The sequence below is a fragment of the Podarcis raffonei genome, chromosome 4 (genome assembly GCF_027172205.1).
Source record: "Podarcis raffonei isolate rPodRaf1 chromosome 4, rPodRaf1.pri, whole genome shotgun sequence".
Taxonomy (NCBI): Eukaryota; Metazoa; Chordata; class Lepidosauria; order Squamata; family Lacertidae; genus Podarcis; species Podarcis raffonei.
The window spans coordinates 13,659,379-13,670,687 of record NC_070605.1 but is presented as its reverse complement, the minus strand read 5'-3'; the positions used below and the strand labels follow the sequence as shown (position 1 = coordinate 13,670,687).

General features: G+C 50.3%; 1 protein-coding gene across 1 annotated transcript; it reads left to right on the top strand.

Annotated features, from left to right (window-relative positions):
* Positions 1-8,149: 8,149 nt before the first annotated feature.
* On the top strand, positions 8,150-10,978 carry FAM181B (family with sequence similarity 181 member B). Its single transcript, XM_053385462.1, has one exon. It carries the CDS (start codon positions 8,608-8,610, stop codon positions 9,796-9,798), a length of 1,191 nt encoding a protein of 396 aa, XP_053241437.1. The 5' UTR covers positions 8,150-8,607; the 3' UTR covers positions 9,799-10,978.
* The last annotated feature ends 331 nt before the right edge of the window (positions 10,979-11,309 follow it).

The following is an 11,309-nucleotide window of genomic DNA, read 5'->3' as shown; positions in this document are numbered from 1 at the left end:
GTAAAAGAAAAATCTGCTTCTCATCTGTGAATAGACAATCAATGTTAGCACCATGCATACTGTCAGCGCTGCCCAAGGTCCCAGCTCACACAAGACCAACGCTGCTCCTTGCTCAAGTTTAAAAGTCTTTATTGAAGTTCAGTCTCATTTCTAGACGCGCAGCGCGCAACGCTACATCTATCCGTCAGACCGTAGAAGTCCCATCTGAATCTCCTCCCCCCTGACACCAGCTTAAGATTCTAGCCTTACTCCACCTCTTCCTCTGTTCCTTCTTTCTCTGGGTCTTTCTGCTAGTCGGAGTCTCAGCCCTCCGAGATTCTTCTGACGCTGATTCTCCCGACTCCTCCCCCCCCCTCTTTCGGGCTTTAGGACCTGGCTCCCAATCCGGGTTTTCTGCTGTCCCGCGCTCCTCCACATTTGAACTTGGCGCGCGCGCGCAGCCTCCCACTTTCCTTCTGACCGTTACACTTGTGTCACTGCTCCCCCTTTTGGGGAGGCTAGCTGGACCTGGCCTTCCCTCCGTCTCCCCACTCCCCGATGGAGGAGAAGCTGGCCCTGACTCACGTGACTCTTCCCCCCCACTGTGCTCTGGTGGGGGAACTGGCCCTACTGCTCCGCTACTCCCTTGGGACTCCCCTCTGGTTCCTTGTTTATGGATCGTCCCCTCTGGGATTCGCCTCGCCCTTACCATAGGCGCCCCCTCCTGGGAATCTTCAGATTCGCTGGAGAAGCTCATGGAATCTCTCGGTCCACTGTCATATTCCCCTACGCTCCCCTCCGATTCCTCTCCTCCGCTCTCTATTTGCTCTCTCCCCTGCTCTTCTGCTCCTGAACCTCTGACACATACTCTTAACTTTGTCACAAAACTCCTGAAACCTCTCTAAGGCTTCCTTTGGCTTTCTCAACACATAAACCCAGACATAGTTAGAGAAATGATCCACACACACAAGATAATATCTTGCATTGCCTCTAGATGGTTCTAGAGGACCAATCACATCAGCATACACCCGCTGAAATGCTCTGTTGACTCCGGTCTTCTTCTTGCTCACACCTGCAAGAGAAACTAGGTTAGATACAGATGAATTACATTCCATGTAATCACTTTGTGCAAAAGTCAACAAATATAGTCCATCCTTCTGTTTGGCAGAAAGATATAACTCTCCATCTTTGTAGATCTCGCAGCTCTCAGCATCGTAGGACAGTTTCAGTCCTCTCTTTGCAATCTGCGAAACACTCAGCAGATTGAACTTCAATTCAGGAACCAAGTAAACCTTGTTTATTGTCAAGTTCAGACTCTTTAGATAGACAGTCCCCACGCCGGCCGCTTCCAGCTCCTGACCATTGGCCTGTGTCACAGTGAAGCTTTGCTTCTTAAACGATGAAAAGAGTTCTCTGTGTGGGGACATATGAACCGTCGCTGCAGTGTCGATAATAAACGCGTTCCCAACATCTGGCGTGGTTCCTTTCGCCATCAAAGCCTTTCCAGGTTTCACCATAGGCTTGGTACGACCTTTGCCTGACGCCTCAGGCTTTGCTGAGCGGCCCTTCGCTCCTTTTGGCTGACGTGGCTTCTTGCAGCTCCGCTGAAGATGCCCAGCCTGTTCACAACTGTAACACTGCACAACATTCAAAGCTGCAGCATCCTTTCCAGTAGCCTCATCGGTGGGGGAATTAGAACTCCGTTCTTCCCTCCCCCTGTCCTTTTCTTCCAGTGCAGCATGCCGGCTGTGTTCATCTAGAACCACGGCACTCAGGGGCACTCCCCCCTTCTTGGCATCCATGCTGAATCCAAGGGTCAGCTTTGCACTCAATCTCAAGCCAGCTTTTACTTTCTCAAGCCAGTAAACTCCAAAAGTCTCTCGGCTTGTTTACTGTTTTCCTGGCAGGCAAGCCTTTGGGCTGTTTTTTCAAAACCCTTGCACAGCTGCGCAGATACACTTTCGATTTCCCAGGCTCTTTTTAGCCCACTCAGTAACTGGCAGACGTTGCCTAGCAACCTGCTCAGGACGGAACTCCTTATCTCACCACAGGAATTCCTGGTATGCAAGCTTGCCCTCAGAGCTTGTTTTTTTCAAACGCAGCTCTTTCTTGTGAACCAGAAAATAAGCCTTTCTGCGTTCATTCTCTCTAGCTCAAAATGCAGCATACCTTATCTGGCTCCGTTGCCTCGAAACACACTCCTCTCGGTGTCCAGCTGTCTGTTTCAGCTTCTGGCTGCAGGCAGACGCTTTTCTTTATCTTCTTAGGTGCAGAGGATGGCAACGATTCATCGACCTCTCACCTCTCATGCAGATTCTCATAGATCAGATAACCATCGGTCTGCTACCAGTTGTCGGGATTCAAGCCAAAAGTCAGAGCCTCCAGCTCTTAGGAATTTGGCCACCCTCCAGGTGCCCGGCTTGAATCCTTGACCTCCCCTGCCAGCGTCTGCCGGCAAGATCAAAGGAGGTCTCTTCGGCGATTCTCCTCAACGTGAAGGAGAACACACCACCACTCCCCCTCCCATCTCCAGGGGGGGGGGGAATGAGACAGACAGAAATATATTTACATGTCTTTATTTCTGTCTTTCAGCAGTACAGAGAAACATGTCTGCACACTCTGCTTCCCCACTGCAGAGAGAGAATAAACTCCACCCATGTACTTCCAGTACAGGGTCATGTGCTGCTCTGAGGTAACATCCGGCTCTCAGAGCACTTTACAAACTGTTCCTGGTTCCCACGGTACAATCCAATAACATCAGTTTCCTGTTTACCATTCCAGCCACCTGGTGCTTGCTTCTGCATTGCTCCTTTTTCGTAACACAAAATAACAATGCAATATCTAAGGAACTTTAAGCTTTTGTGCTGACAGCTGCTTGCTGGGTAATAACTAAAGATTGGAAAACTGCAGGACTTTTGACATTGATCTTTTTGGTTTGGTAAGCTGTGGCAAACAGCCATGGCAGACAAATGGTCTCATCAACTTAAATTCACTAAAAGCAAAGCTAAAATATGTTTATGGAGCGTAGAGTTTATTTCATATATAGAATAGCTGGGGAACCGCGTATAAATAATAAAATAAAAAAGTATTATATAGAGCAAGGACATATGCAGCAACATTTATCAAAGCATTTCCTCAGGTGATGGGAAAGAGACTAAGTATAAAATGTAATATTGGAATAAAGCGTGCATATAATTATTAATTATTTCAGAAAATCTCCAAGTTATCCATGGATCTTATGTACACTGTTACCTATATGTAAAAGGGCAGGAGTGGTGGAACTTAAATGCACCACCTTCTGCTAGTAATTACCGTATTTTTTGCTCTGTAAGACTCACTTTTTCCCTCCTAAAAAGTAAGGGGAAATGTGTGTGTGTGTGTGTTATGGAGCAAATGCAGGCTGCGCAGCTATCCCAGAAGCCAGAACAGGAAGAGGGATCGCTGCTTTCGCTGTGCAGCAATCCCTCTTGCTGTTCTGGCTTCTGAGATTCTTGTTTTCCTCCTCCAAAAACTAGGTGCGCCTTATGGTCTGGTGCGTCTTATAGAGCGAAAAATACGGTACACACTGCAACTTTTTATTTAGCTCCCCCCCCCGGCTGTGGTTTTGCCTACATAAATGCACCTGAGATTGGTATTAATAGATAGATGATGGTTGTATTCAGGGTTTGGACTCTTGGTGTCCCTTCCAACTCAACACTTCTGTGATTCTATAGCTCTGTTAATGTGCACCACACTTTACAAAGCTCAAAATTAGGGCTGGGGCAATGATGTTTAGCCCAACTCGGAACACTATTACTTTCCCCGTTTTTTTTCATATTGTCCTGCACATCAGGACTGGAGGTTCTTAAGCAGAGGTTGGATGGTTCATCTGCCAGGGATTCTTTAGCTGTGATTCCTGCATTGTAGCGGGTTGGACTAGATGACCCTTGGTCATTCAGTCCAACTTTAAATCCGACAACAGTACCAGCCTGGATCCAGTATATCTGATTGTTCTACCAAGACACTGAAGGGCTTCTGGCAGTTCCCTCACTGCGAGAAGTGAGGTTACAGAGAACCAGGCAGAGGTTCCTTCTTGGTAGTGGCACCTGCCCTGTGGAACACCCTCCCACCAGATGTCAAAGAGAACAACAACTACCAGACTTTTAGAAGACATCTGAAGGCAGCCCTGTTTAGGGAAGCTTTTAATGTTTGATGCATTACCATAGTTTAATATTTTGTTGGAAGCTGCCCAGAGTGGCTGGGGAAACCCAACCAGATGGATGTGGTATAAATAATAAATTATTATTATTATTATTATTATTATTATTATTATTATTATTATTATAAAAATGCTGCTTCTTTGACTGTTGGTGCCCTCCAATTGGAGATTTGAACACTGGATTTCCCCACTCCCCATGCAAAGGCCTTTAACCGCTGCACCGCACTGCCCATTTGCCTGGTCTGCGACGTGAGACACCACACCACGGACTCTCCAGAGCACCAGATTTTGCCAGCTTCTTCGAAGGGGCCTCCCGCGAGCTGGATTGCGAGCATGGCAAGTTCTTGCAAAGTCCAGACTTCCTGTACGGTTTTTGCAAAGCCCGCACCGACCCTCCCTCCCCTTTTAGGTCACCGAGCGCAAAGCACAGTTTATTTCCTTTTAATTTAACAGCTCTCGCAGCTTTTCCAGTTAAATCGACTGTTCATTATTGAGAGCCCCTCCCTCCTCCCCTCGGAGGGTTTCTGGAGGCCTGTGTGGTGCAGTTTAATGAAGCTTTGGCACAAAGCTCTCTTTCAGGGAAGGCGAAGAATAGACCGGCCTATTTAGGTCCTGCGAGGCTGTATGTCAAAGCCTCCCCATAATACTTGTCAGGGAAGGGCAGAAATTCCCACTGCTGGAAGAATGCGCCAGGAGTCGACTTGCCGGATTGACGAGCAGATTAAGACGCAAGCAGGAAATGAGAATGTGTGTTTGGAACACCTGTTTGGCCCCTCTAATTTTCCCATCGCTGGGGGGGGGGGAGAAAACCCACACCACTTTCATCAAAAAGCCAAAACTCTAATCTATTTGCCTTTTCCTTGCTACATGGCAAGGTCCCTTTCCTTCCACCCTGAAAACCGCAGCAAAACGGAAAGCCAGGGTGGTTCACCGATATCAAAAAAAGATATGGATGATCCAGTCCACAGCAAAGCACTTTTCAGAGGGAGAGTTTTGTTTTTATTTTTAAAAAATTCTTTAAAATCTTTTTTTTAAAAAAGATTAATAATACAGATTATTAATATGCAATCGTATAATAATAATATAATGTGACACACCATGGGGAAGGTTTTGAAATTATTGGCATATTATTAAATGATAATAAAATTATTAGAGATTATCGTTGAAATATGAAGCAGTATATAAGGACCCAACTTATTTCTGTGATGGTTTGAATAAACCGTTTTTAAAACTGTGTTTCGATCGTTGCAACCCACCCTGGGACCTTAGGATGAAGGGTGGGTAATTAGTAACAACTACAACAACAACCTAATTACTGCATTTATTTAGGTTGTTGTAGTAGTGCTGGTCGTATAGTTAAAGCTATGGTTTTCCTAGTAGTGATGTATGGAAGTGATAAAGGCGGCTGATTGCCGAAGAATTGATGCTTTTGAATTACGGTGCTGGAGGAGACTCTTGAGAGTCCCATGGACTGCAAGAAGATCAAACGCATTCATTCTGAAGGAAATCAGCCCTGAGTGCTCACTGAAAGGACAGTTCCTGAAGCTGAGGCTCCAATACTTTGGCCACCTCATGAGAAGAGAAGACTCCCTGGAAAAGACCCTGATGTTGGGAAAGATGGAGGGCACAAGGAGAAGGGGACGACAGAGGACGAGATGGTTGGACAGTGTTCTCGAAGCTACCAGCATGAGTTTGACCAAACGGCAGGAGGCAGTGGAAGACAGGAGGGCCTGGCGTGCTCTGGTCCATGGGGTCACAAAGAGTCGGACACGACTAAACGACTAAACAACAACAAGAAGTAGTGCTGGTGCTGCAAAGTTTATATAGACCACCTTTCTGAACCATGCTGTCCTGGGAGTTTGCCCCCCAAAACATCCTACAATGAAACATTTATTTACAGACCCCTGTTCCTGTACGTACTGCAATGCAATGGTGTACAATCTAACACAGGCTTGTGGGTTTTTAGAGTTGGGGGCCGAATAGAGCACTTTGATCCTCTCTGTCTGGCCCTCGGGTGTCTCCCCAGGCCACCACAACCCTCACCTTCCCTGCTCCTTGTACTCCTTGGTTACTTCTTCTGCCTGGCTAGAAGGCACCCTTGAAATCTGATAATGTCTTTTGCTTTCCAGGATGGTGGATGGAGGGGTTTACGTGTGCAAACCTCTGACTTCTGTATGGCTGGAATGTAGCCTATTGTTCAAGGTCAGATTCGTTGCTCCGCCCACATGCCTCTGGCTCCACCCACCACCCAGGTTATGGCTACCGGAAGTGTGCCTTGAAAGGGAACGCAGGCTGGAAAAGTCAAGTAAGAAAAGACATGATGGAGGCTTACAAAATTATATATGGTGTAGAGAAAGTGGATAAAATTCTGGACCACCAAATAAAGCTGAATGTTGGATAACTCAGGACTAAAGAAGTACTGTTTCACACTCCACCTAGTTGAATTATGAGATTCGCTCCCACCCATGGTTGTAGCCAAGTAAATAAATAAAATACTTCATTAACTGACCAATCATGGTGCAGATAGCTTGGTTCTGCTCCCCTAACATAAATCCTGGCTACGCCCATGCTCCCACCAGCGAGGGATTTAGGATAGTGTGGGTGGTTCTCCCCCAGGGTGCTGAGACATTGAGAAGATCCATAATTAAGAAGCTCCATTTGGGATCCATTAGCCATGGCTACCAACTTGGATGGCTCTAAAGACAGATTCATAGAATTATGAAGGCAATGTTTTGGGGGGTGGGCAGGTGTGGGGGACTCCCTGGTCCTGAATAGGGTAACTGTGCCCCTGAAGGATCAGGTGTGCAGCCTGGGAGTCATTTTGGACTCACAGCTGTCCTTGGAGGCACAGGTTAATTCTGTGTCCAGGGCAGCTGTCTACCAGCTCCATCTGGTACACAGGCTGAGACCCTACCTGCCTGTCTCACCAGACTGTCTCACCAGAGTGGTGCATGCTCTGGTTATCTCCCGCTTGGACTACTGCAATGCGCTCTACGTGGGGCTACCTTTGAAGGTGACTCAGAAACTACAACTAATCCAGAATGCGGCAGCTAGACTGGTGACTAGGAGTGGCCGCCGAGACCGCATCACACCGGTCCTGAAAACCTACATTGGCTCCCAGTATGTTTCTGAGCATAATTCAAAGTGTTGGTGATGACTTTTAAAGCCTTAAACGGGCTCAGCCCAGTATACCTGAAGGAGCGTCTCCACCCTCATCATTCAGCCCAGAAACTGAGGTCCAGCTCCAAGGGCCTTTTGGTGGTTCCCTCACTGCGAGAAGTGAGGTTACAGGGAACCAGGCAGAGGGCCTTCTCGGTAGCGGTGCCCCCCCTGTGGAGCGCCCTTCCATTAGATGTCAAGGAAATAAACAACTATCTGACTTTTAGAAGACATCTGAAGGCAGCCCTGTTTATAGACGGTTTTAATGTTTGATGTTTTACCGTGTTTAATCTGTTGGTAGTCGCCCAGAATGGCTGTGGAAACCCAGCCGGATGGGTGTGGTATATAATAAGTCTAACCCCCTTTTGCCTAATGTCACGACCCAAACTCTACCAACTGAGCCATCCCAGGTCCAAGGAGGAGAAGGCAATCAATGGCTACTAGCCATGAAGACCACCATCTCTGAATTGCAGTTGCTGGGAATCACAAGCCGGGAGAAAGCTTTTGCACTCAGGTCCTGCTAGTTCTGCTTCGCATTGGGGTTTATCTGGCTGCACACGGTGAGAGCAGGATGCTAAGACCAAACTACCGGGATCAGGCCAATGGTCCATGTAGTCTGGCATCCTGTTCTCAACAGGATAGATGCAGCCCGTGGCAAACCAGCGAGCAGCATTTCCTCTCCCGACCTGCGGTTTCCAACAGTTGGAATTCTGCTGAACTTAGACGTGCCACCAGCCTGATTCAGTAGCCAGGTTCTTCTTGAGAAAGGAGGGTTTATTTATTTCAAAGGCAGGCCCAATAAAGGGTTAACTCCCCCATCTGAAAAGGGTGGTGGTCCCTCCTCCCCACGACGCATCAGCAACCTCTTCCTTCTCCTCCTCCTCTGGGAGCCAAATGTAAAAGCGCGATGGGGCGGGGAGGAGGGAGGATGCCGTCGGAGAGCCGTCGGAGCGAGGCCAAGAACTGATGTCCAGCCTCTTCCCGGTTTGCATCGGTGACCCAGGCAACGAGATCGAGCCGAGGAGGCTGCTTTGCGCGCGGCTGCGGCTGTACAAAAAAGGCTCGGGAGAGGACAGAGAGGGAGAGAGAAAATGCCACCGCGCTGCGCCGGCTGCTGGCCTCGACGGCCGTTTCCTCCTCCCGGGTACCGAAAGTAGCCACGAGGGGTGTTTACCGGACAAGCAGTGCTTGCTTTTTATCCCCTGCATTTTTTTTATTTTTGGGAAGAAAAAGCTTTTCGTCTTCTTTAAGGAGCAAAGCACTCGACGGCGATGGCGGTGCAAGCGGCGGCGGTTCACCCGCACCACCATTTCATCCCGTTTTGCTTCCCCGGCGCCGCGGGCCTGGGGGATTTCGTCGACCTGGAAAAGAGCTACGAGGACGGGGGGACCCTCCTGCTAGGAGGCGGAGGAGCAGGAGTAGCAGGAGGGGGCGACCCCGGGGATTTCAAAGAAGCCACCCGGGACCTCCTGAGCTTCATCGACTCGGCTTGCAGCAACATCAAACTAGCTTTGGACAAGCCGGTGAAATCCAAGCGCAAAGTCAACCACCGGAAATATTTGCAGAAGCAGATCAAGCGCTGCACCGGCATGATCGGGGGAGCCCAGACGGCTGCTGCAACGCCCGGGAGCCAGGAGGCGTCTAATAATAATAATAACAACAACAACAGTAATAATAGTAATAATATGAGCTCCCAGCAGCAACCACATCCTGCTAACAAGAGGACTCCGGCTGGGACGGCGCATGGCGCGTCGTCGGCGTCCGGCTCGCCCCCCGGCGGCGCCGCGGCGCACTGCAAAGCGCCCCAGAAGCGCGAAGCCAGCGCGCTTCAGAGCAAAAGCCTGGCGGCGCTCTTCGGCTCCGTGCGCCCGTCGGGTTTCGATCGCGCCGTCGGGGCCGCTGCGGGCGGCGGCGGCGTCGGGCCGTCGGGAGAGAAGGAAGGCGGCCCGGGTCCCTCTGCCTCCACCGGCGGGAAGAAAGTGCCACTCCGGAACCGCAACCTGCCCCTTTCCTTCTTCACCGAGCCGGCCGCGGCGAGCTCCGTCCCGAAAGACGCAGCGGGCCCCGTCCCGTCGGAGGAGCTCTTCGACCTGCTGGCCGTCCCCGACTACAGCGCCCTGCTCCCTCCTGCCGAGCCGGAGCAGCCGGTCTTCCCCAGCAGCCGCCTGCAGCCGCCGGATCTGGGCTTGGAGGCGCCTCTCTACGAGTCCCTGCACCCGCTGCCCCACTTGCTCTTCTCCGACGCCCCCCTGCGGCCCCTCGCCGCCCTCTACGCCGCCCCTTCGGACCCGGCAGCGGCGCCCGAGAGCAGCAGCAGCGGCGCCGCGGCGGGGGCGCACGTCCCGGCCGCGGCCTTTGCTCCCTTCTTCCCCGAGTGCGCGCTCCCGCCTGCGCCGCCGGCCATGCCCTACGATTACGCCCCGGGGTATAGTAGGGGGGTTCCTGCGTATTCCACCCTTTAGACGAGGGAGGTTGAGCTCTGAAAGAGAAGGGGGTTGGAAGGTTGCGGGGATTGGCAGATTCCCCCAAATTTCAGAGGCACTGGCGCTTTTTTATTTTGGAGTTTAATGGATCCCATAGAAAATGCCTCGAATAAAGGGCGTCTGTTAAGGGCAGAAGTGGCTCTGGATAACTTCCAGTTCCTGCTTAATAGCCCCTGGGCAGATCTACACCTTAGCAGTAAAGGACACCAGGAGAGCTCTGTAGCAGGATCAGGCCGGGCCCCCCCCATCCAGTCCAGCATTTTGTGGATGCCACCCAGATGCCAGGGGAAAACTCAGTGCAGTGATCCCCACCCAGCAGCTGGTATTTGGGAGGCATGCTGCCAACCCTGTGCATGCCTACTTGGGAGTAAGGCAAGGGTTCAGTGAGGCTTACTCCCAGGTAAGTGGTGCCTAGGATTGTAGTCTTTTATCGTTATCCCCTCTTCCCTTGGGCATATGGAGGACTTACAGTGCAACCCTAGCTGTGTCTACTAAGAAGTAAGCGCTGTTGAATTCAGTGGGTCTACTCAGATTGTGATGTTCATTAGAAAGCAGCTCAGGGGGACCACAGAACGCCAGATATCTTTAACCCTTCCTTTCCCTCCCACGATTCTGATGAAAACCATCGCTGCCAGGGATTCTTTCACTGTGATTCTTGCATTGCATAGGGTGGGACTAGATGCCCCTTGGGGGTCCCTTCCAACACTACCACGATACGATTCTACGCTATGAGACTTGGAATGAGGGAGGAAAAATCCCCCCTAAGGCTAATTGGGGCGGGCGGGATTTTTTTATCAGAATAACAGCCAGGGTGGGAAGGGTTAAGCTCCCCCCCCACTGCTGCCCTGCATGTTGTGGTCCAGATGGACCCCCCCCCCCAGTGCCCCTATGATTAAATAAAACAAATCCCTGACATGCCTTTTAGCCATGCTAAGTTTGGCTCTCATTAAATTGGCATAGCAACCGATGTCTTTGTCCAAGGAGCCCCTGTGAGAGCGGAAGTCTGGCGAGGGAGCCTAGCAAGGATTTGAAACTAAAGTTCCCAGGATCCTTTGGGCGGGACGCCGTTAGGGTTGCCATATGTCTGGAACTCCCCGGACATAGTCGGAATATGGCAGTCAGTAACGGTGTCTGGGCAGAAAAGTTCAAGAACTTTGCCCCCCCCAAAAAGCTCAAAAACTTTTGTGTCCGGATTTTCGCCCTAGAAACCATGGAAGTTCAGTGAGCACAAAAGCCTGTCTTGTCGTACTTCTAACCGGCCTCTATATAGTGGTTGAGGATCAAAAATTGAGGGAGAGTGCTTTCCTGCAGACATCTGGTTGGCCAACTCTTAGAGCAGGTCGCTGGACTAGATGGCAGGGCCTTGGTCTGATCCAACTGGGCTCTCCTGTTCATACCGGGGTTATATTTTGACACAAGCACCATCTGGTTCATACGTTAGAGGTTGTTTGGTGTGTTAACATACATATCTTGCTTGTTGCCACATGGGA

Bases quoted from the DNA above. Each gene is read 5' to 3' on its own strand.
- FAM181B (XM_053385462.1), top strand. From the start codon at position 8,608: ATGGCGGTGCAAGCGGCGGCGGTTCACCCGCACCACCATTTCATCCCG.